Source organism: Scyliorhinus torazame, chromosome 14, assembly GCF_047496885.1.
Source record: "Scyliorhinus torazame isolate Kashiwa2021f chromosome 14, sScyTor2.1, whole genome shotgun sequence".
In the NCBI taxonomy this organism is placed as follows: domain Eukaryota; kingdom Metazoa; phylum Chordata; class Chondrichthyes; order Carcharhiniformes; family Scyliorhinidae; genus Scyliorhinus; species Scyliorhinus torazame.
The window spans coordinates 56,589,032-56,614,920 of record NC_092720.1 but is presented as its reverse complement, the minus strand read 5'-3'; the positions used below and the strand labels follow the sequence as shown (position 1 = coordinate 56,614,920).

The following is a 25,889-nucleotide window of genomic DNA, read 5'->3' as shown; positions in this document are numbered from 1 at the left end:
CCCGAGACACTACACTTGTAGTGTCCCCCACCCTTACACCTCCTCTAGCCTAAGGGGTTTAGTGAATATAAGGTAAGCTCTTCTTTTCTTTTTTATTTTCTTCTTCTTGTTTTATCTAGCGGGGATGGCAGGGAAGGCAGTGCAATGTTCCTCCTGCAGAATGTTTGAGGTGAGGGACACCGTCAGTGTCCCTGCTGATTTCATATGTGGGAAGTGCACCCATCTCCAGCTCTTCAGAAAACGTGTTAGGCAACTGGAGCTGGAGTTGGATGAACTTCGGATCATTCGGGAGGCAGAGGTAGTCATAGATAGAAGCTTTAGGGATGTAGTTACTCCAAAGAATAAAGACAGATGGGTGAAGGTGAGGGGGCTGGGAGGAAACAGTCAGTACAGGGATCCCCTGTGGTCGTTTCCCTGAATAACAAGTATACCGCTTTGGATACTGTTGGGTGGGATGACTTACCAGGGGTAAGCCATGGGGTACAGGTCTCTGGCATAGAGTCTGTCCCTGTTGCTCAGAAGGGAAGGGGGGGAGAGGAATAGAGTATTAGTGATTGGCGACTCTATAGTTAGGGGGATAGATAGGAGATTCTGTGGGAACGAGAGAGACTCGCGGTTGGTGTGTTGCCTCCCAAGTGCCAGGGTCCACGATGTCTCGGATCGTGTTTTCGGGATCCTTAAGGGGGAGGGGGAGCAGCCCCAAGTCGTGGTCCACAAAGGCACCAACAACATAGGTAGGAAAAGGGATAGGGATGTAAGGCAGGAATTCAGGTAGCTAGGGTGGAAACTTAGATCGAGAACAAACAGAGTTATTATCTCTGGGTTGTTACCCGTGCCATGTGCTAGCGAGACGAGGAATAGGGAGAGAGAGGAGTTGAACACGTGGCTACAGGGATGGTGCAGGAGGGAGGGTTTCAGATACCTGGATAATTGGGGCTCGTTCTGGGGTAGTTGGGACCTCTACAAACAGGATGGTCTACACCTGGACCAGAGGGGTACTAATATCCTGGGGGGGAAATTTGCTAATGTTCTTCGGGAGGGTTTAAATTAGTTCAGCAGGGGTCTGGGAACCTGAATTGTAGCTCCAATATACAGGAGGTTGAGAGTAGTGAGGTCAGGAGTAAGCTTTCAAAGTTGCAGGAGTGGACCGGCAGGCAGGAAAGTGGTTTAAAGTGTGTCTACTTTAATGCCAGGAGCATCCGAAATAAGGTGGGTGAACTTGCGGCATGGGTTGGCACCTGGGACTTCGATGTTGTGGCCATTTCGGAGACATGGATAGAGCAGGGACAGGAATGGTTGTTACATGTGCCGGGGTTTAGATATTTCAATAAGCTCAGAGAAGGTGGTATAAGAAGGGGCGGGGTGGCATTGTTAGTCAAGGACAGTATTACGGTGGCAGAAAGGACGTTCGATGAGGACTCGTCTACTGAGGTGGTATGGGCTGAGGTCAGAAACAGGAAAGGAGATCCTGAGGTCAGAAACAGGAAATGGCATTATCGTGGGCAGCACGGTAGCATAGTGGTTAGCATAATTGCTTCACAGCTCCAGGGTCCCAGGTTCGATTCCCGGCTTGGGTCACTGTCTGTGCGGAGTCTGCACGTTCTCCCCGTGTGTGCGTGGGTTTCCTCCGGGTGCTCCGGTTTCCTCCCACAGTCCAAAGATGTGCAGGTTAGGTGGATTGGCCATGTTAAATTACCCTTAGTGTCCAAAATTGGCCTTAGGGTTGGTTGAATGGGGTTACTGGGCTATGGGGATTGGGTGGTGTGGGCCTCGGTAGGGTGCTCTTTCCAAGAGCCGGTGCAGACTCGATGGGCCGAATGGCCTCCTTCTGCACTGTAAATTCTATGTCTATGTCTATGTATGAGAGGTCACCCTGCTGGGAGTTTTCTATAGGCCTCCGAAAAGTTCCGGAGATGTAGAGGAAAGGATTGCAAAAATGATTCTGGATAGGAGCGAAAGTAACAAGGTAGTTGCTTTGGGGGACTTTAACTTTCCAAATATTGACTAGAAACGCTATAGTTCGAGCACGTTAGATGGGTCCTTTTTTATCCAATGTGTGCAGGAGGGTTTCCTGACACAGTATGTAGATAGGCCAACGAGAGGCGAGGCCATATTGGATTTGGTACTGGGAAATGAACCTGGACAGGTGTTAGATTTGGAGGTAGATGATCACTTTGGTGATAATGACTACAATTCGATTACGTTTACTTTAGCGATGGAAAAGGATAGGTATATACCGCAGGGCACGAGTTATAGCTGGGGGAAAGGCAATTATGATGCAATAAGGCACGACTTAGGATGCATAGGATGGGGAGGGAAACTGCAGGGGATGGGCACAATTGAAATGTGGAGCTGGTTCAAGGAACAGCTACTGCGTGTCCTTGATAAGTATGTCCCTGTCAGGCAGGGTGGAAGTGGTCGAGCGAGGGAACCATGGTTTACTAAAGTAGTTGAATCACTTGTTAAGAGGAAGAAGGATGCTTATGTAAAGATGAGACGTGAAGGTTCAGTTAAGGCGCTCGAGAGTTACAAGTTAGCTAGGAAGGATCTAAAGAGAGAGCTAAGAAGAGCCAGGAGGGGACATGATAAGTCTTTGGCAGGTAGGATCAAGGATAACCCTAAAGCTTTCTATAGATATGTCAGGAATAAAAGAATGACTCGGGTAAGAGTGGGGCTAGTCAAGGACAGTAGTGGGAAGTTATGCATGGAGTCCGAGGAGATAGGAGAGTTGCTAAATGAATATTTTTCGTCAGTATTCACACAGGAAAAAGACAATGTTGTCGAGGAGAATACTGAGATACAGGCTACTAGACTAGAACGGCTTGAGGTTCTCAAGGAGGCGCTGTTAGCAATTCTGGAAAGTGTGAAAATAGGTAAGTCCCCTATTCTAGGTTTCTATGGAAAGCTAGGGAGGAGATTGCTGAGCCTTTGGCCTTGATCTTTATGTCATCATTGTCTACAGGAATAGTGCCAGAAGACTGGAGGATAGCAAATGTTGTCCCCTTGTTCAAGAAGGGGAGTAAAGACAACCACTGTAACTATAGACCCGTGAGCCTTACTTCTGTTGTGGGCAGATCTTGGAAAGGTTGATAAGAGATAGGATGTACAATCATCTGGAAAGGAATAATTTAATTAGAGATAGTCAACACGGTTTTGTGAAGGTAGGTCGTGCCTCACAAACCTTATTGAGTTCTTTGAGAAGGTGACCAAACAGGTGGACGAGGGTAAAGCAGTTGATGTGGTGTATATGGATTTCAGTAAAGCGTTTGATAAGTTTCCCCACGGTAGGCTGTTGCGGAAAATACAGAGGCATGGGATTCAGGGTGATTTAGCAGTTTGGATCAGAAATTGGCTAGCTGGAAGAAGGCAAAGGGTGGTGGTTGATGGGAAATGTTCAGCCTGGAGTCCAGTTACTAGTAGTGTACCACAAGGATCTGTTTTGGGGCCACTGCTGTTTGTCATTTTTATAAATGACCTGGAGGATGGCGTAGAAGGATGGCTGAGTAAATCTGCCGATGACACTAAAGTCGCTGGAGTTGTGGACAGTGGGGAAGGATGTAACACGTTACAGAGGGACATAGATAAGCTGCAGAGCTGGTCTGAGAGGTGGCAAATGGAGTTTAATGCAGAAAAATGTGAGGTCATTCATTTTGGAAGGAATAACAGGAAGACAGAGTACTGGGCAAATGGTAAGACTCTTGGTAGTGTGGATGAGCAGAGAGATCTTGGTTGTCCATGTACATAGATCCCTGAAAGTTGCCACCCAGGTTGAGAGGGTTGTTAAGAAGGCAAACGGTGTGTTAGCTTTTATTGGTAGAGGGATTGAGTTTCGGAGCCATGCGGTCATGTTGCAGCTGTACAAAACTCTGGTGCGGCCGCATTTGGAGTATTGCGTGCAGTTCTCATAGATTATCATAGAATTTACAGTGCAGAAGGAGGCCATTCGGCCCATCGAGTCTGCACCGGCTTTTGGAAAGAGCACCCTACCCAAGGTCAACACCTCCCCCTCTCCCCATAACCCAGTAACCCCACCCAACACTCAGGGCAATTTTGGACACTAAGAGCAATTTATCATGGCCAATCCACCTAACCTGCACATCTTTGGACTGTGGGAAGAAACCGGAGCACCCGGAGCAAACCCACGCACACACGGGGAGGATGTGCAGACTCCGCACAGACAGTGACCCAAGCCGGAATCGAACCTGGGACCCTGGAGCTGTGAAGCAATTGTGCTAACCATTATGCTACCGTTCTGGTCGCCGCATTATAGGAAGGATGTGGAAGCATTGGAAAGGGTGCAGAGGAGATTTACCAGAATACTGCCTGGTATGGAGGGAAGATCTTATGAGGGAAGGCTGAGGGACTTGAGGCTGTTTTCGTTAGAGAGAAGGTGGTTAAGAGGTGATTTAATTGAGGCATACAAGATGATCAGAGCATTGGATAGGGTGGACATTGAGAGCCTTTTTCCTCGGATGGTGATGTCTAGCACGAGGGGACATAGCTTTAAATTGAGGGGAGATAGATATAGGACAGATGTCAGAGGTAGGTTCTTTACTCAGAGAGTAGTAAGGGCGTGGAATGTCCTGCCTGCAACAGTAGTGGACTCGCCAACATTAAGGGCATTTAAATGGTCATTGGATAAACATATGGATGATAAGGGAATAGTGTAGATGGGCTTTAGAGTGGTTTCAAAGGTCGGCGCAACATCGAGGGCTGAAGGACCTGTACTGCGCTGTAATGTTCTATGTTCTATGTCCTCTCAGGATGTCCCAAATAAGTGCCTTCGAGAAGGGAAATCCCGAGCCCGAGGGGACAACAGGATACAAACCACAGCACTGGACTTGGCCTACCCCAACACACAAAAGTCAGGTCCCCCCGGACTGCCAGCACACCCCAAAACCTATACACCAGCCACTTCTGCACCTCCTCAACCACACCATGATCGTACACCTCCCACTGCTACAAAAAAAAGATTATGCTAGCTTCACCCATCACCGAAGAGAAGATGCCTAGCCTGGCACCCTCTGATGCACAAAAGCCAGCTCCACTACGACTTCCAGCACACCCCAAAACCTATATCCGAGCCGACCCTGCACCACCTCCAACACGCCCAGGGCAGTGCACCTCCCCCTCTGAACAGTACATTGCTCACCCAGGTAGAATCACAACAGTGCAGAAGGAGGCCATTCGTTCCTAAGAGCACCCAACCAGGCCCATTCCCCCACCCTAGCCTGTAACCCAGTAACCCCACCTAACCTTTTGGACACTAAGGGGCAATTTAGCATGGCCAATCCACCTAACCTGCACATCTTTGGACTGGGAGGAAAGCGGAGCACCCAGAGGAAACCCACGCAGATACAGAGGGGAATGTGCAGATTCCGCACAGTCACCGAAGGTTGGACAGTCACCGAAGGTTGGAATTGAACCTGGGTCCATGGTGGCAGTGCTAACCACTGTGCCACCGTGCCGCCCCAATGAAGAGAAGAAAGAAATCACTTGAGGGACAAACACCTGAGTTGATCTAGAAACAATCGATAAATCAATCGACTATCAACCGAGTCCACCCCTGCATGCGTCACCGCTCAATCCCTAAAAATGCCGATCTCAAGGAAAAGTCAGAAGGAACCCAAATCTCCCCAGAATACATAATCTGTCCAGGCAATCGACAGAGATGGGCACGGATTCTTAAATTCGAAGTAACAAAAAGCTAAATAAAAACCCGATACGGTTGGCTCTAACTGGGAGCTATCCACATTCTCAGTGAAGACTTAACTAACCCGACCACCCAGCTCCAGCAACCATCCACCCATCACCATACCGTGGCTCCACTCATCTCCACTATCAACGAGATAAGGGGGGCTGTATTCTTCCGCCTTGCCTGCCACAAGATCGCCATGGGTGGAACGCGGACCATAAAGGTCCATTGACCTAGGACGAGAAGTAACTGCACACAAACAGAAAGGAGTAAAATTGTGCACAGACCACATATCACATTATCGACTTAATATAGTTTTTGTTAGAACAGGATAACTGACGCGGCTCACCTCGCACGCCCTTTCAGGAGAAAGGGCAATAACAAATAATCAACAGCATAATCATAAGGGAGTAATGTCCATGATTATTGAAAAAACGCAGGATAATAACACCATGTATGTTGCTTGAATAAGCCAAAGCCATGACCGTGCCGGTTATCCTGTTCTAGCAAAAACTATATTAAGTCGATAATGTGATATGTGGTCTTGCACAATTTTACTCCTTTCTGTTTGTGTGCAGTTACCCTTGCAGTTATAGGGAGTGTATTTTGGACATCCCACCCGGAGACCGGAGATTCCCGCCCTAGGTCAAGGTCAAACACTTCTCAGCATTTCTCAAGGGATGAAGCACAGGATAATATAAGGCCAGCGGTCGGGGGGGCCCCAACTGACTGCAGGCCTCGAAGACCGGATACATCGTGCTCCGTCGAACCTGATACGACCAGCCTCCAAATCAGGATTACTAAAGCATGGCAGCCAATCTTCAAACTCAGTCGGGAGCTCGTCTCTCGCTTCCCGCCAGAAACCGGCACACAGTTTCTGGACATCCTGGTTGGAGTTTTGCCCTCCTTGCCCAGTTCCTGCCTCCTGACTTATGCGACACACCGTGCAGCTGGATCTCAACGAACAGAAGGCAGGGCCCTAGCAGGGAAAGTGCCCAGTCAATAATACAGATTTTCTTCTGTGCCTCCACCGTTCTCTCGGCGGTACTTCACGGTTCCATAAAGTGAGCACCAGAGACATGCAGCACGAAGCCGAGATCATCGTCCAAAATAACACTCCCGTAGGCGGTCATCAACCCGATTCCACTGCACTGCTGAGGCGCAGGCCCACTCATCAGCCACAACCCCACTGCAAGCTGGGCCCCACCCCAGCCACCTCCGACAGCCTCAATCACACGAGGATTCTTTTTGATTTAACTCTGCTCCTCATGGCAAAACTCCAACCAGGAACATTCCGCAACATATTACTAAGCATAAGTCCTGAAAAAAGACAATTCTGAAATGCGCACGAGGATAAAGTAAAGGATTAAGAGATTAGCAGAGCCAGAGCTCGCGAAAATGCCATTCCCATGCGTACATCACGAGCCCCACGACCACCACCACCCACCATTTCATAAGATTTTGATCATTTGGATATATCAACACTGAACTGAGCTCCTGTGTACTATCTGTCTTTGGGAAGCACGGATACTTTCTATTTTGTGGATGTTCCAGTTTGCAACTGTTACCATTAGCGCAATTACAATCGTTGATGGCAGTCAGGTTGATGTCACTCAAATGAAGATTTGCTCATTGCCCTAAACATTGATTACCTGCAATAAAGTGTCTAGACGTTTGACTTTTTTTCCTTGAGTTAAACTGACCCACATCAGTTAGGAGCTTCTCAATGGAAAGAAGAGTCTGATTCACAAAATAAATTGAAAACTGTACCACTTCTGTTTGTGACCATCATATTGTGTTTTGTTGAAAATAAGTTATTAAACGTAGTAAAGCTGGGGTGTTCCATTCCTCTTCATTCCACATCCTTCCAAATACCATACTGGGGCAGGTTCTGCAGAAACCAAATCTTGAGAATGCACTATAAAATGTCATTGGTGGGACTTCCGCTTGTGACCATTGAGTGATTGGTCACTTAAAGGGCTGTTCCTGTTCAAAGTCATAGAAAAGGGCCCCTTTTACCCAGATCGGGGTGGAATTTTGATGAAAAGACGTAGGTGAATGTTAGAGGAGTAGTTTCGCCCTGGAATGGTATGTCTTCTGATCACCGGACCCATCAGAAAACAGTGAGAGGTTTGGCTGGAAAGTTGAAACAGTCTTGTGTTTCACAGACAGTCTCTTCCAGCATGCAGGCGGGGTAGGGGCAAGCTGTAAGGCCCCAGATCCAGGAACTGATGACTTTTATCAAGGAGGAATTCCATAAACAGAGGAAAAAATTCATGAGGATCATGCAAAGGACATTGCAGAAGCTGTGGCATCCCTGAAGAGTACTTTGGTGCGGATGGAGAGGTGTTTGGAGGTGAAGGGGGTCACAGATTTGGGAGATTGAAGGAATGATCTCGGACCACCGCGATCGTGTGGTGGCTCTGGAGGCGGAGGTGGGGCTCCTAGGAGACCTTTGTAAAATGCTGAGGGCAAAGGTTGAGGAGCAGGAGAATACCTCGTGAAGACAGAACCTACGAATAGTAGGCCTGCCTGAAGGAGTGGAAGGTGTGAGTGCCACGAGGTACGTCTCGAAGATGCTGACGGGGCTGATGGCAGAAGGGGTGCTGGATAATGCACCTGAAGTGGACCGAGCTCATAGGTCTCTGGAAAAGCCTAGAGCTGGGGAGCCGCCGCGGGTGGTGATCGTGAGACTCCATAAATTTGTGGAGAAAGAGAAAATTCTACGGTGGGCCAGGGAGAAGGGTAGCTGCGACTGGGAGGGAAATAACGTCCGGATTTATCAGGATATCGGAGCTGAGTTGGCAAAACGGCGGGCGGGTTTCAACAAGGCCAAGGCAGTGCTGTACCGGCGGCAGATCAAGTTTGGGGTGCTCTACCCAGTGAAATTATGGGTGACGTTCGGAGGCCAGAAGTATTATTTCGAGACCCCGGAAGTGGCCGAAGACTTCATTAAGAAGCATAAACTGGGGGAGAATGAGTGGACAATGCTTGGGAACCGGGGTGCTTGCACTATGTAACTATGTCGGGAGCATGTTTGAAGTGGGTGTAGGGATTGGGGGATTTTCACCTTTTCTTGTGTAGGGGGAGTGGTTTCTGTTCAATGTTGAGATTGTAAGGAGTTGTAGGGGTGAAAAGCTGATGTGGGGATGGATGTTCCCATCCCCCCTCCTGTTTTATGGGACTATTTGTGTTTAACATCTGTTTGTTTGCTTTTGGAGAAGGCTACCTAGAGTTCAGGAGACGTCCTTGTTTGGGTGGGGGAGGGTAAGGCCAGCAGGAGGCCTCCTTCTTGTAGCTGAGGAGTGGGGGGTGGGGGGGAGAGGGAGAGGGAGGGGGAGGTCATTAGGATGTGCCTTTGGGTAGGGGCAGCCACGCTAGCAGGTTATGCTGGTCAACGGAAGTGAGGTGGTGGGGGCGAAGGCCAAGAGGGGTGGCCGGGGGAGGGGGGAATTGGGAAGTGGGGGGGGGAAGAAGGGGAAGGGGAAAAATGGGGGGGGGGGGCGCGGTTTCCGTGATGCGGCAGGGGTGAAGAAAGGGGCCACCTGGGATGGGCTAGGTACAGAGTGGAATTAAAGGGGCGGAGTTAAGTGGGGAAGATCACGGACAGTAGACGGGATTGGAGGCGTAACCTCCGGTAAGGTTGGTAACGTGGAACGTTCGGGGACTGAATGGGCCGGTTAAAAGGTTGCGGGTGTTCGTGCACCTCAGGAGCTTGAAAATGGGGGTTGTCTTTTTACAGGAGACACACCTCCGTGTGAAGGACCAGGTTAGGTTAAGGAAGGGGCGGGTCGGGCAGGTTATTTACTCGGGGTTTGATTTGAAATCGAGGGGTGTGGCGATTTTTAATGAGCAAAAAAATGGGATTCGTGAGTGTGAAGGACGTGAGGGATCCAGGTGGGAGATATGTGATTGTCAGTGGGGTATTGGAAAAGGCGAGCCGCATGCTGGCGCACCAGCTGCAGAGGCAGGCTGCATCCAGGGAAATATTGAAGATCCGGACTGGGGCTGGGGCTGTGGTGTCAGAGCCAGGGAAGATAAATGAGGCATTTAGAGAGTATTACCAGGGACTTTATGAGGCAGACCCAGGAGGGGAACATGGGACGGTTTCTGGACGAGCTGGAATTTCCCCAGGTGGAGGAAGCAAAGAGGCAGGTGTTGGAGGAGCCCCTGGGGCTGAGGGAGGTGCTGGATAGTATCAGGGGCATGAAGTCAGGGAAGGCCCCTGGGCTGGATGGTACCCGGCAGAATTTTATAAGGAATTTGTGGCGGACCTGGCACCACATCTGTTGTGGGCGTTTAATGAAGCACCGGAGAAGGAGGAGTTGCTGGAGACGATGAAGCATGCAGTAACCACACTAATCCCCAAAAAAGGGAAGGATCCGGTAGAATGTGGGTCGTATAGACCCATATCACTATTGAACATGGACGTGAAAGTATTGGCTAAGTTGTTGGCGGGGAGGATTGTGTCCCGGGGGTAGCTGCAGAAGATCAAACCGGCTTTGTGAAGGGCAGGCAGCTCGGGAGTAATATAAGACGGCTGTTGAATGTGGTGATGAATCCGTCGAGAGCCCTGGTACTGGAGGTGGTAGTGTTCATGGACTCTGAGAAAGCATTTGATCGGGTGGAGTGGCGGTACTTGTTCGAAGTTTTGGGAAGGTTTGGGTTTGGGCCGAGATTTGTGGCATGGGTGCGGTTAATGAGGGGACAGAGGGAGCATCGGGTGTCGCTTTATGCCGATGACCTCTTGCTGTATGTTTTGGATCCGTTGGAGAGTATGGGAAGGATTATGGGCCTGGTGGGGAGGTTTGGAGGGTTCTCGGGATACAAGCTGAATGTAGGGAAAAGCAAGGTATTCCCGGTGAATGAGCTGGCACAGCGGGCTAATTTAGGGGGAATGCCATTTACGGTAGCGAGGGCTAGGTTTAGGTAATTGGGGATTCAGGTAGCGAGGGAATGGACGGGGCCCCATAAGTAGAACTTAACGAAGCTGGTGGAGGAGGCCAGGGAGGATCTTAAGAGGTGGGATACACTGCACTTAACGTTGGTGGGGAGGATCCAAGTGGTGAAAATGAATATTCTGCCGAGGTTCTTGTTTATCTTTCTGGCTCTCCCGATCTTTATACCAAAGGCCTTTTTCGGAAAGTGGACACAATCATCTCTGACTTTGTATGGGTGGTGAAGGTGCCGATGGTAGGGCGGACCCTGCTACAGGGGCAGCAGGGGGGGTTGGCGTTGCCAAACTTGCTTCATTATTATTGGGCCGCGAATGTGGACAAGGTGCAGCGGTGGTGGGAAGGAGAAGGGGTAGAGTGGGTTAGGATGGAGGAGGAATCTTGTAAGGGGCCTAGTTTGAGGGCTATGGTGATGTCCGAGTAGGTATTCAGGGAGCCCGATGGTGCAGTCCACGGTGAAGATATGGAATCAGCTGAGGAGGCATTTTAGGGTGGACGGATTTCGGTGCTAACGCCGCTGTGCGAGAATCATGGGTTTGAGCCGGGGGGGGGATGGATACTGTATACAGGAGGTGGAGGGAAGTGGGGCTGGTCAAGGTGAGGGATTTGTATTTGGAGGAAGGGTTCGCCAGTCTGGAGGAGCTAAGGGAGAGGGTAGAGCTGCCAAGGGGTAGTGAGTTCAGGATCTACAGGTTAGGTACTTTGCACGAAAGGTCTGGAAGGGGTTCCCTAGATTGCCGGGATTCAACCTGCTTGAGTGACTGCTGCTTCCGGATGTGGAAGAGGAGGGAAGAATTGGGGATATATATAAGTGGCTGGGGGAGCAGGGAGGCGAGCGGGTGGTGAAGATCAAGGGGAAATGGGAATCGGGAGTTGGGAATGGAGATCAATTGGGGAGTATGGAGTGAGGCACTGCGAAGGGTAAACGGGACCTCCTCTTGTGCAAGGATGAGCACGTAACTCAGGCGAGAAAGAGTGGGTTCTTTGAGGGGGTAGCAGATGAGTGTGAGAGGTGTGGGCGGTGGCCAGCGAATCATGCGCACGTGTTTTGGGGTTGTGAAAAATTGGGAAGATTCTGGGCGGGAGTGTTCACGGTCTTAGCCAGGATAGTGGAGGAGGGAGTGGACCCGGACCCTTTGGTGGCGATATTATGGGTTTCCGAGAAGCCGGATCTCATGGGGAGGAGGAAGGTCGATGTCATAGCCTTTGCCTCTCTGATTGCACGGCGACGAATTTTGCTGGAGTGGCGGTCGGCATCGCCACTGGGGATAACAGTATGGTTGGGTGACCTGTACGACTTCCTGTGGTTAGAGAAGATAAAGAATGAGTTAAGGGGCTCAGCAGGGGCGTTTTAGAAAAGGTGGGGGACGTTTGTGACCGTGTTTGAGGAGCTGTTTGTCGGTGTGGGGGGGGGGGGGGGTGATGGGGCGGGGGAGGTGAAAAAGGAGAAAAATCTGGACAAACTGTATAGTTATAGAATTTCATAGAATTTACAGTGCAGAAGGAGGCCATTCGGCCCATCGAGTCTGCACCGGCTCTTGGAAAGAGCACCCTACCCAAGGTCAACACCGCCACCCTATCCCCATAACCCAGTAACCCCACCCAACACTAAGGGTAATTTTGGACACTAAGGGCAATTTAGGGTACCCCGGGCACCCAGAAAACACACTACTAGAGGACCTGATCGGCACAAGCAGCGAGAAGGGGGGACTATGTGGGAAAATATACGGACATCTACTGGACACAGCCCGGACTCCATTGGACGGGACCAGACAAAAATGGGAGGACGGACTGGGGACAGAGGTAGGGTGGGGACTCTGGAGCGAAGCACTAAGCAGGGTGAACTCCACCTCCTCCTGTGCAAGGCTCAGCCTCATGCAGCTCAAAATGGCGCACAGAGCGCACCGGACCAAAACCCGAAAGAGCAGGTTCTCCCCGGAGGTGGAGGACAAATGTGAGCAGTGCCTAAGGGGCCCGGCCAACCACACCCACATGTTCTGGGCATGCCCCAAGCTTGCTGAGTTCTGGACAGCCTTCTCCGAGGCAATAGCCAAGGTTGTGGGGGTGAGGGTGAAGCCATGCCCAATCGTGGCAATCTTCGGGGTATCGGAGCAGCCAGAGCTACACATGGCTTTCGCTTCCCTAATCGCACGCCGGAGAATCCTGCTGGGCTGACGATCGGCAGCACCACCCACGACTGCAAACTGGCTCTCGGAATTTCTCCACCTGGAGAAGATTAAGTACGCCATCCGAGGGTCGGAGGAAGGCTTCCTGGATACTTGGGGGCAGTTTGTCAGCCTGTTCCAAAATCTGCTCGAGGCCAGCAAGAAGGAGTAAGCTAAGAATAAAAAAAACAAGACAGATGAGGAACCAAAGGACTGCGCAACCTGGGGGCGTGGGGGAGGAAGGTGGGGAAACCATAAGAGAAGAGGAGGGGTGCTGAAGCCAGTGGGGGGGGGGGGAAACAACGGCAAATGGGGGGAGCTATAGACCGATCCAGAGGGAAGCAAAATGTACATTGTCAGTTAAATGAAGGACAAAATAAACCTCTCTGTACAATAAAGAATATCAGCGCGGGCAAGAAAAATGTAATGTACTTACCCCGGTTGTGTGGAATGTGAGGGGTTTGTTGGAGGGAGATTTTTCAGGGTCATCTCGAGGGTAGTGCTCGTGAACTTGGAACCAGGGTCCTTAGAAGCCTTTTTTCGGGAGGTCGGACCGGCTCGGGCGGCAGGAGGGTGCGGAGGCAGATGTTAGCCTTTGCCTCGCTGATTGCCCGGAGGAGGGTCCTATTGGAGTGGAGGTCAGCTTCTCCAATCTGACATGGCTTGGCAGGGGGAGGGGGGGGGGCTACTTGAATCCTTGACTCTTGGAAAGGTGAAATCTCAGCTGAAGGGGTTGATTCATGGGGGCTGTTTATTATGTACTTCCAAGAATTGGTTGCAATTGAACGTTGCGGGGGAAGGGGGGCTTGGCGGTATTGTTGTCTTTGGCTACACTGTTTACGGGTTGATTGTTAAATTGTGTTTTTTTTTTACCTGGAATGTACGGGTGGATGTTTTGGTCTGTTTATTGAGCGTGGAGCGGTTTCGTGTGGGGGATGGGGGATTGTTATTGTATTTGTTTTCGTTTGTTTTTTCTTTGGTTGTTTATTGATGAAAATGTTGAAAATGAGAATAAAGAGATTTTTGTTTTTGAAAAGTTCCTCAGGTGGCCTTCACATAGCCTACTCACCTCCCTCTGATCTTTCTAAAGTTATACAAGGAGCTGGTAGGCTCTAGGGTGACCTGCCCGCATCGTGCCATTGAAGCCCTCAAGAGACTAATTGCTGACCACTTAAGGGCCACTTTCTGCACGGGTCATAATTTTCCTGGTCACAGACGGGGGGAGTGCAGAAGCCCAGTAGGTATTCCTGCTCGGACCTCGAGCGGAAAGGGCTTTTCTTGTTTGTTCACCTTCCCGTACCTGGTGTTGCACAAGGCAGACCTTCATCTGATTCCATAGCGAGTTTTACCTGGACAGGTCGTCAGCCTGTCACCAGAGGCTTATAGCTTGAGCGGCTCCACACCAAGCCTGGCTGAGCAGGAGTCTCTCCTGCTCTTACCGCCTGCCACTGGTGTGTTGGCAGGATTTCACAGGTTGATACTCAATTCCATGTTGAGGAAAGAATGAGTCTGAAGCCGCCCTACATTTTCAAACAGATTTATTTCCAAGCCTGCAGAATAAAGGCACAGATTCTTCAAATTCCCTCCAACTCCCACTGTGAACACCTTTTTATACTCTTGTAATGAAAGCCCTTATAGGTTCCCGATTGTGGGCAGCTGCACATGATTATCAACTTAAAGCAAGTACACTTTTGCAGGACAATTCCAACATTAACAGGGGTACCTCTCTTGCTGGCTCCCTTTCCTGATCAGGAGTCCTTCCCCATTAAAGGCTGCCTTCACCATGGTGTTTTTATCATGACCCTCTCCTACGCACAGTTTGGAGGGAACATTGGTGGAAATACAGCATTACAGATCTTTACCCCTTTCTCTGCCCCTTGACGTCTTGGAAGCGGGTGAGCCCAGGCTATTAGGCCAAGGAAAATTGGGCTCTACATTCAACAATATCTGTAGTGTTATGGTATTAATTACATGTGAGTATAGGTTCTGGGAAAATTGCCTTGTCACTAAGGTACCATCTTATGCTGTGTGTGTATCACACAGATTCATATTTTTAATTAATTTCCTTTTTATCTGGGCTTAGGGTATGCGCATTGCTCAAACAAAGGCTGATTTCCTTGAACAACTGGAATCTGCACGGAGAGAAGCAAAGAAGTCCTTCAATGATGATGTTATGCTGATAGAAAAGTTTGTAGACACTCCCAGGTATGCAGCTTCCAATCTGAAATTATGCACTTTTTTGAGCTAAATTATATAATTTTGAATGTCATAAATGCAGTACTATGCATCAGTTTAAATATGATCACACCATTCTTCAAAAAAATGACGCAGAATAAAATCCAGTTTGCTAAATGCCACCATCAACTGCTAATAACGAGCATAAGATGTAGGGAGAAGAAAAGTGAGTTATACCTGACCCTGCAGCTTCCTTTCATGTTCTGGTGGATTTAACAGAGGTTTGTTCTTTGTTTCAGACATGTAGAAGTACAAGTGTTTGGAGACCAGTATGGCAATGCTGTTTATTTGTTTGAGAGAGACTGCAGCGTACAAAGAAGACATCAGAAAATTATTGAAGAAGCACCTGGGGTAAATTATTTCAACATGTATATAAATTTGAATTTGGACAGTTTAAATATAAGCAGGAGTTCCCACGACATTCCGCTGGTTTCTTTCGGCACAATTTGCCCAAATATGGCCAAACCAACACAAAAGATTGCAAAATTTTAAGTGCAGATTATGTTCACCCAAATTGGGTTTCCACAACCTTTTGCATACGAAGCTGGATCCACAATCAAAACCAACAACTGTCCCAGATTGAATTAATCATCGGTGGAATTTTCCACAAATTGCATCCATTTTAATGGGCTTGCGAGAAGATTCTAAAAATCAATTACCCTTTTAGGCTGCAGGGCATAAATAGGCATGTTATAAAAGCTTTTAAGTATATTTTTCAAATTTACCAAGAAACTGGCACTGCACACCAGCATAACTAGTAAATTGTTCAGTATAATTTTTAAAGTCATTTTCAGTATTTAATATTGGGTTACTTCTAGGTGGTAAACTAAACACTGTGATTAAACTGTATACTGTTTATGGTAAAACTATATTTTGCATCCGGATTCACTGATTTGTATCCAAGCTGAAACTGTGCCCCAGTGACTTTTTTAAGCATGTATTTAAGACTCTGATGATGCATTTCAATTGTATTTTATTTAATGCCATTTTATAAATAATAGGTATTCCATACATGATCCAGATGCACATCCAAAGGCCCAATCCATCACTTTGTGGATTCCATAAGCAATCCTTTTGCTCCCGATGTATGGAATTCTGGTGTGAGACAAACCCAATTTGCAGTCTCTACCTTATAGCTAGTGTTTACGCAACTTGTCCTCTAAATGTGTTGGATGGTTTACACAAGTGCTGCAGTTAATCTCCATGTCCCTGACTTCCCTGATAGGGAATCAAATACTAATCAAATACATGTGAGTCACTGTTGAAACTTCGTGCTCTATAATTCTGACCCACTCTCTTTTCTCTGGTACAATGTACATCATAGATCTGGCATAATTTCTTTGTGAATCTCATGCATGAAAAACATGTGGGGTACAGGTTTGCTAATAATAGATATCCCCGTAGTGAGTGAATTAGGGAAACCAGTTATAGGGGGGCGTGGAGCAGTGGGCCTGGGTAGGGTGCTTTTTCCAAGGGTCGGTGCAGATTTGATGGGTTGAATGGTCTCCTCCTGCAGAGTGGGGATTCTATGATTCTATACCTGGAATGCGAGGTTCATACAACCAGCTTGATTCACTAGGAAAGACCTCCCAACAACCAATAAATGAATGATCTTAATGGAGTTCAGGATTAGTCCTGATTGTCATGAAGAAAATGGGGCAGTGAAGATCAGTATAGCCTAAAGGAGCTACACCCTCAAAATCAATTTGTAAAGACTGAAAAGGTTAGTCAGTTTTAAATGCATAGGGTTTTTTTGTGCAAATCATGCATAGCACTTTAAAATCCACTATGCCCTTATTGGGAATCAGATATTTCTATATCTCAAAACAATATTTCATGAAGGAATTTATGATAAAGTTCTTTATAAGATTCACTCTCCCAATGCTCAGCATTTATTGCCCATCCCTACTTGCACTGTGAAGGGAGAGGTGGGCCTTTTGTTCAGTAGTTTAATACACCTTCGTGGCTCGCTCGGCAACTTCAAAGGGCAGCTTACCGGCAACTACATTGTTGTGGGACTGAAGTGACCAATAGGCCCAAACTAAAGATTATTTGTGAACCAGTTTAACTTTTGTAAATTATACTGAGAGCAACATTTTGCTTGTTTCCAGGTTTATTTTTAACGGAATTCAAATTTTCGAACTGGCATGGTGGGATTTGAAATTGTGTTGACTGGATTATTAGGCTTGAATTCTGAACTATTCATCCGGTCGCATTGCAACTGCACTACGATAACTGCATTAATGTTTTAATAAATGAAACTTAAAGCAAACATTTTTTTCCGTTCTTTAAGCATCTTGTGGATACACATCGTAAATAACTTTTCTTGAACTTGCTCCTTTACAATTGTAGCCTGGAATTAGCCTGGAGGTGAGGAGAAGACTCGGCGAAGCTGCAGTCCAAGCTGCTAAAGCTGTTAGTTATGTAGGAGCTGGTAAGTAAACTCTCGGCACGAATGAAAGGATTGGACCCTCATTGACCTAAGGAAGTCTAGAGTCTACAGAGGTACAGTTGAGAGCCAGAAAGATGGTGTAGGCAGCCTGCTCCCCTAACATTGCTGATGCCTTTTTGGATCAGCTGCCGATAGGCAAAAATTATTCAGTGGAAACTTCTAATTTGATGTTCTTCTGTTTATAGGGGCGCAGTGCAAATAGGAGCTGAGCAGGGAGGAGCGTGACCAACAACAACCTCTTGCATTTATATAGCGCTTTAAACATAATAAAACATCTAAAAGTGCTTCAAACAAATTTTGACACCGAGCTACATAAGGAGATATTAGAACAGATCACCAAAAGCTTGGTCAAAGAGGTATGTTTAAAGGAGCGATTTCAAGGAGGAAAAGTGAGGCCTAGGGAGGGAATTCCAAAACTTGGAGACTAGGCAGCTTAAAGCGAGGACAGCAGTGGTGGGGCAATTAAAATAGGACATGTGCAAAAGGCCAGAATTGGGATACTGAAGATATCTTGGAGGGTTGCAGGGCAGGAGGTGATTAAGGATATAGGCATAAGAATGGAAAGTTAAAGTCAAGGTATTGCCAGTCTAGGAAGTCCAGCAGTTACAGTAGTAAACTTGGTGTGAATTAGGATACAGGCAGCGACGTTTTAAATGAACCCGAGTTAATGAAGGGTGCAAGATAGGAGACCATTCAGACTAGCATTGGAATAGTCTAGTCTATAGGGAGCTTAGGTATGGATGAGAGTTCCAGCAGGGAAGCAGGAACAGAATCAGAATATTATAGGGTTGGATGCTGGCAGTCTTTGCTGGAAGTACTCAGCAGGTCTGGCAATATCTATGGCGATAGAAACCGAGTTACTGGGCAGATTTCTTTCCAAAAAACTCAAGTAAGCCCAGCCTGTGAGACTTACATTTATGGCTGGCAGCTCGTGAATAAGCTGCCGCTGATGTTGTCCAGTTTATGAAGGCCCCCCACTTTCCAGATCTGCCCACCCAATCAGAGGGCCAGCAGCCTTTGCAGCTCCAAATGGTGGCCTCTGTTGAAGAAGATGCAACTAAGTTGGCTGAAGAAATGTTTTTTTTAAACAAGAAAAATTAGATTGCTGAAGTGGGAAACCTGTCCGGAATAATCATTGGGGCCCGGGGCTACCTTATGTGAATATTTGTTTGTACAAATCCCCCACCCCCAACCAGCTTCACAGGAAGGGGTTGATTTGCCATTGGCAAATTCCTGACAGCCTGATAAATTGACCTTCATTAGGGCATTTCAATAATTAAATTTGTTTCTCGCTTTCCTGTCGCAGGAAAACTGTTAGAGGCTGGTCCTACTGTTGAAAACATTCCCTAATGGTGGGACATGGTCGGGCAGCTGATCTGACATGGGTGCCCTTCCTGGCACTGTTCCCACTTCATGCGTCGAGTGCCACTAATCAGCATCCTTCTAAACCTTAATCACTCCCATTTACATTGCCTTTGTGTTTCTGTCCACGACATGTTTGTCAATCTCCATCTATCGCTGGTCCTCTATCCAGTCACACTGCTCCATGCCCTCCCCACAACAGTATAACTCTGACACTATTTCCAGTTCTCTCCAGCTTCAACAAAGAGTCATCCAGACTCAAAATGTTAGCTCTCTTCTGTCTCCACAGATGCTGTCAGACCTACTGAGATTGTCCAGTATTTTCTGTTTTATCATCAAGATCTTGGTAATGGTGCAGGTATGAGGTCTGAAGCTCATTTTGGAATCAAATACACTACCAAGGTTGTGAACTTTCAGGCTGATCCTCAAATATTTGGGTCGGAGTTTGTTGCAGTCGTGAGGTTTATAAGATTAATATGTATTCAAACTATATCTTGTTTTTTTAAGGTAATTTTATTTTGGGACTAGAGCTTTAAATTTACGGTAAATGAATGGGGGCCATGTAACCTATTGTACAATCTGCCTGATGGTAGGTGCTTTGACTGTTAGCGAGCTAAGGGGACTCAAATTGTTTTACTCAGAGGAATGTGCAAGCTATTTCAAGCACAGTCTCTGGGTATACCCTGACTAGATGCAAAGCATTCTCCCGTTCCAGAGAGATGTATTAGGTATCTTATTGTAAACAGTTATGCTGTAAACTAATAATTTGCATATTTGATGAAAGGGAGTTGGGATCAATGATAACTAATTAGCATTTCTACTTGAATGTAAAGCTAATGGCCGAAATTCTCCGGAACCGGCGCGATGTCCGCCGACTGGCGCCCAAAACGGCGCAAATCAGTTGGGCATCACGCCGCCCCAAAGGTGCGGAATGCTCCGCATATTTGGGTGCCGAGCCCCAACCTTAAGGGGCTAGGTCGGCGCCGGACGAATTTCCGCCCCGCCAGCTGGCGGAAAAGGCCTTTGCTGCCCCGCCAGCTGGCGCGGAAATGACATCTCCGGGCGGCGCTTGCGCGGGAGCGTTAGCGGCCGCTGACGGCATTCCCGCGCATGCGCAGTGGAGAGAGTTTCTTCCACCTCCGCCATGGTGGAGACCGTGGCGAAGGCGGAAGGGAAAGAGTGCCCCCACGGCACAGGCCCACCCGTGGATCGGTGGGCCCCGATCGCGGGCCAGGCCACCGTGGGGGCACCCCCCGGGGCCAGATCGCCCCGCGCCCCCCCCCAGAACCCCGGAGCCCGCCCGCGCCGCCTTGTCCCGCCAGTAAGGTAGGTGGTTTAATCTACGCCGGCGGGACAGGCATTTTAGCGGCGGGACTTCGGCCCATCCGGGCCAGAGAATTGTGGGGGGTGGCCCGCCAACCGGCGCGGTGCGATTCCCGCCCCCGCCGAATATCCGGTGGTGGAGAATTCGGCAACCGGCAGGGGCGGGATTCACGCCAGCCCCCGGCGATTCTCCGACCCAGCGGGGGGTCAGAGAATCTCGCCCAATGTGTTTCATGATCCCATGGGGAAGAGAGAAAAGGAAACCACTTTTCAAATCAGGTTACAGGCTTTCCTTCAAATCCATGAGCATCTCGGACAGACGGTATTTTTTGTTTGGTGTGGTCTGCATCCATCTGAGAGGCAGAGAGATCAGGAGAAAGAAACAGGCCTGCACCTGAAGCAGAGAAAATGCTGGCTCGTTGTTTACAACACGGAACATGGGTGGGACGCACGCTCAGATTGAAGTTTGAAATTATGAGGACTTCAATGAGGCTGGAAGATTCTCCTAGAGGGACAGAATCTACATTGTAATCCTCATAGCGAAAGTCAGTTCGGGGCTTTAACATTACCCGGCTGAGAAAGAGAAAAGGAAATAAACCTTCAGAAGCTGAGGATAATTTCAGACTGGTTCCTGAAGGCTGAAATGTCCACTTAAGTGACAGTGTAATGTATAACTGTAGCAGGAGATTGCCAGTGGTGCTAAAGTTAAATCGGGAATTTCTTCTATAGTTTAGAGTATAAGTTGCCTACAAAATAAAATAGCATTTAGTCAATAGGATTTATTTTTCATTATTTGGCACAGTAAAAGTTTTAAAATGTGAAATCTTGACATGTCATTTTTCAGCTCTCACAGTGTGATTCTCACATCATCTATGAGGAATGGGAACTTTGGCTTGGATTTTGTGGTCTGCAGTGAAGCTACAGTTCTCACTGCTGATCTCGAAGAGAGCCATGGTGAGAGATCTTGTGATCTCTGTGACGATAACCTTTAACTCTCTCAACATGAAATTGTTAATTGGAAGTTTGAGTTTCTCTTTAAAAGTTATCGATTTGTACGGTGACCATATTAGTCATAGATTCATTGAATTTATAGTGCAGAAGGAGACCATTTGGCTCATTGAGTCTGCACGGCCCTTGGGAAGAGCACCTCACTCAAGCCCACGCCTCCACCCTTTCCCCGTAACCCCACCTAACGTTTTGGACACTAAGCGGCAATTTAGCATGGCCAATCCACCTAAGCTGCACATCTTTGGACTGTGGGAGGAAACCGGAGCATAGACAAACTCGACACAGACAGTCACCTGAGGCCAGAATTGAACCTGGGTCCCTGCCGCTGTGAGGCAGCAGTGCTAACCGCTGTGTCACCATGCTGCCCATTAAGATGGATGGAGACAGAGACCAGGGAACTGAGTTCGAAGCCAGTACTGAAAACAGTGGTATCTGTATTTCCAATGTTTAATTGCAAGAAATTTACGGTTATCGACACTAGCTTTTGGCCAATCAGTATGACAAATTAGGGAAAGTGGAGTGGTCGAGAGGGTTGATGGTCAGGTAGAGCTGAGTGTTGTCAATGCACATGTGGAACCTGACATTTTTTCAGATGATGTGCCTTAGCGGGAGCATACAAAGGGGGCAAATATAGATCCTTTGGGAACACCAGAGGTAATGGCACCACAGTGAGAAGAAAAGCCATTGCAGATGATTCTCATACTGGATAGATAACAATGAAACCGGGTGAGTGCAGTCCCGCCCAACTGGATGACAGAGGAAAGGATTGTGAGGTCAATCATTTTGAACCTACTGGCAGGTCAAGGGAGATAAGTAGGAATGGTTTACCACGGTCACAGTCACAAAGGATGTAAATTGTGATTTTGGTAAAGGCCCGTTCAGTACGGTGGCAAGGGCAGAAACCTAATTGGAATGGTTTAAACATGGAATTTCAAAAAAGGCAGGCATGGTTTTGGGAACTGACAGCACATTTAAGGACTTTATGATGGGAGAGTCAAGATGAGATGGTATTTTTCAAGAATCAAGCGGTCAAAGGTGCGTTTTTTGAGGAGAGGGCTGATGACAGCAGATTTGAAGGGAAGAAGGGCACTGAGGAAAGGGAACCATTGACAATATCAACTAACATGGTGGCCAGAAGGGGAGGTTGGATGGTCAGCAGTTTCGTGGGAATAAGGCTTTGATTTGATTTGATTTATTATTGGCACATGTATTAGTAGACAGTGAAAAGTATTGCTTCTTGCATGCTGTACAAACAATGCATACCGTACATAGGGAAGCAAGGAGAGACTGCAGAATATAATGTTACAGTTATAGCAAGGTGTAGAGAAAAGATTAACTTAATACGAGGTAGGTCCATTCAAAAGTCTGATGGCAGTAGGGAAGAAGCTGTTCTTGAGTCGGTTGGTACGTGACCTCAAACTTTGGTATCTTTTTCCTGGCGGAAGAAGGTGGCAGAGAGTATGTCCAGAGTGCGTGGGGTCCTTAATTCTGCTGGCTGCCTTTCTGAGGCAGCGGGAATTATAGATAGAGTCAATGGATGGGAGGCTGGTTTGCGTGATGGACTGGGCTACGTTAACGACCTTTTGTAGTTTCCTGCGGTCTTGGGCAGAGCAGGCTCCATACCAAGTTGTGATACAACCAGAAAGAATGCTTTCCATGGTGCATCTGTAGAAGTTGGTGAGGGTCGTAGCTGACATGCCAAATTTCCTTAGTCTTCTGAGGACAGGTGGGTGGGCTTTCTTAACTATAGTGTCGGCATGGGGGACCAGGACAGGCTGTTGGTGATCTGTACACCTAAAAACTTGAAGCTCTCGACCCTTTCTACTTCGTTCCCATTAATGTAGACAGGGGCATGTTCTCCACTACGCTTCCTGAAGTCGATGACAATCTCCTTCGTTTTGTTGACATTGAGGGAGAGATTATTGTCGTCGCACCAGTTCAGCAGATTCTCTATCTCATTCCTATACTCTGTCTCGTCATTGGGAGCAGTGAGTGGGTCTCATAGACAAGATGAACTCAGAGAGGGCATAAGAGAAGATAGAGAAACTTGGAACAAGCTACACGTCCAGGATCAGGACAAGGGAGAAACTTTAGGGAAAACTTGGCCAGGCGACATGAGAACAAAAGGAGGTAGTTGAGGTCTCAATCTTACTGGCAAAGAGTCCATGAAATCCTCACACTTACTGTTGGAGGTGAAGATGAAGAAGGTGGTGGGGGCAGGGGTCTAAGCAGATGGTTTGTAATGGTAGAGATGTTGGAGGTAACCTTTGTATTCCAGGATGATGTTGGAATAATGAACAATTTTGGCAGAGGAGAGCAACACCAAGTAGAGATTTGGTGATGAATGACTAAACCATATCTATGCCCCATGGACTTGAGTTGGAATTGTTTCTGCTGCCAGACCTGCTGAGTTTATCCAGCATTTTCTGTTTAGTTCCAATTATTCCACTGCTCTCTTTGCCAGTGTCCGACCTTCCACCCTCTGTAAACTTCAACTCAACCAAACCTGCTATATGCATCCTAAATCGTGCCATGTTTCATGTTCATTGACCTATATTGGCTCGCAGTCAGGCAACATATTGTCATCAAATCGCTTTATAAGCCTTGCCCTTTCTTTATCTCTTTTACCTTTTCCAGTACTGCAACCTTCCAATATCTCCGTGCTTCTCTAATTCGGGACTCTTGTACATCCCCAATTTCCAGTGTTGCATATTGGGAGCTGTCATCAGCTGCTTAGACTGTTAAGTTTTTGGATTCCCTCCCTGAAATGTCCTGAGATACTATACAAATGCAAGTTGTTGTTGTGTCACTTGCATTTCTTTTGTATCAGGTTGATAGGACAAAGAAAGCTTGGTATATAAACTTTGCTGTAGAATTCTTATGTGGTCACTCAGTAATGCTTCTACGACAACATAAAAATACCATAAATAGGAGCATCTGATTCAGAGATAAAGAAGTTAAGTCATCCAGGCTGGTAAGCTGGGGAACCGAATGAGTTTAAATATCTGTAGCTAACTCTTAAAATAGAATCAGGCTAAGTCAATTGATAAGTTTCACACACATACTTTTTTCATTCATTAGAAATTTTAAGTGACCATCTGACATTTTAAAGCCCAGTTCATCAAGAATTAGAATATTGTTTCTACATCTCGAGAGGTTCTTCTCGTAGTTTCTTGCACTCCTGGACAGGATACGTGGAAAGTTTGGTCTTCTGATGGCTAGTTCCTCTTTCATTTCTGGCATCCCAAGTTATCTTTAGATAAATACTTCTGAACTTTGCCAATGCTTCTGAACTTTGTTTCCTTGCTTGCTTCAATTCCAAATGTGTCATTAGGTATAACTTTGTTCCTTGCATCCCCAGTTTTTCGAAAACACATTTCAGGACACGTGTAAGACTGCAAACTTGTGAAATCCTTACTTCCCTTGGCCTTTCATTTATATTCAAATTGCAGGCTTTTTAAAGCTCTGCATCATTTGTGGATGTCATATAATCACCAATTCCGAACGTATTTTGTTTTCTCCTATATTTTTTTCGAAAGGAGGTACATGGTGGTATGCATAGTCCCCTGACCTTGCCTTGATTTCCCAATCTTAATTATTCTTTTGTTAACTTGATTGAACTCATTTGTATTGAAAATCTTTTATTATAATGTACATTATTTCCACTTTTGTAATTCCTGTTTATCATTGCTTATTGTTAATTGAATCAGAAGTAAACCACATTTTCTTTGGAGCTTCAAAGAGGTTCAAAATTTATCTCACTTTTCCTTGAACCCCTCGCTCCCTCTTTCAGAAATAGCAAAAGTCCTAGAAATTGAACCTTATTCAGCAACTTTAATATATGAATATGGTGACCTTGCCACTACTGGCTTCACAGCTAGGTTTGCATTAAATGGAAACTGAAATCGTCAATAAAAATAATGTGACCTGCAAAATGCATTTGATATCAACTAAGCCAACTTATTTTAGATAATAGCCTCATCATGCACTGTCATTTTATTAGCAGTGCACCATATGTTTTATTGAGATATGCAAAGTAACTACTCACTGTGTCACTTCATGAACTGCACCCCTGACAGACTGTAATATCCTGAGTAAAGCCTGGATGAATGCAGTTCCATCAACACTGAAGAAGCTCGACATTATTCAGGACAAGGCAGCACACTTGATTGGCATCCCATCTCATAAACATTCACTCCCTCCACCATCGACGCAGAGTGGCAGCAGTGTGTACCATCTACAAGATGCACTGCAGGAACTCACCAAGACTTCTTAGATGGCACCTTCCATACCCATGGTCGCTACCAGCTAGAAAGACATGTTCAGCATATACCTGGCAACAGCACCACCTGGACACTCGCCATCCTTACTTGGAAATATATCACCGTTCCTTCACTGTATCAAAATCCTGGAACCCCCTCCCTAACAGCACTGTGGGTGTATCTACACTTCAGGGACTGCAACGGTTCAAGAAGGCAGCTCACACTACCTTCTCAGGGGCAACTAGGGATGGGCAGCAAATGCTGGCCAAGCCAGTGACGTCCGCATGCCACAAAAGAAAAATCATGAAATCATGCCAAACATTGGCAGTGTCTCACCATTTATGGATATCTCGCAACGAAAACATTTAACAACACTTCAGAACTTAAAAGGGAATGCAATTAAATGGGGAAGTACATCAGATGAGTCCTAGT

The 25,889-nt window shown here is 47.1% G+C and overlaps 1 protein-coding gene across 2 annotated transcripts in view; it reads left to right on the top strand.

The window, feature by feature from the left end:
- The window catches only part of mccc1 (methylcrotonyl-CoA carboxylase subunit), a 79,005-nt gene that overhangs the window by 22,410 nt on the left and 30,706 nt on the right, over positions 1–25,889 (top strand). For both annotated transcript variants that reach the window (XM_072474217.1, XM_072474218.1), the window contains exons 7-9: positions 14,899–15,020; positions 15,290–15,401; positions 17,403–17,484. In XM_072474217.1, the coding sequence (XP_072330318.1) occupies positions 14,899–15,020; positions 15,290–15,401; positions 17,403–17,484 (316 nt within the window). The remainder of the gene's footprint in view (positions 1–14,898; positions 15,021–15,289; positions 15,402–17,402; positions 17,485–25,889) is intronic.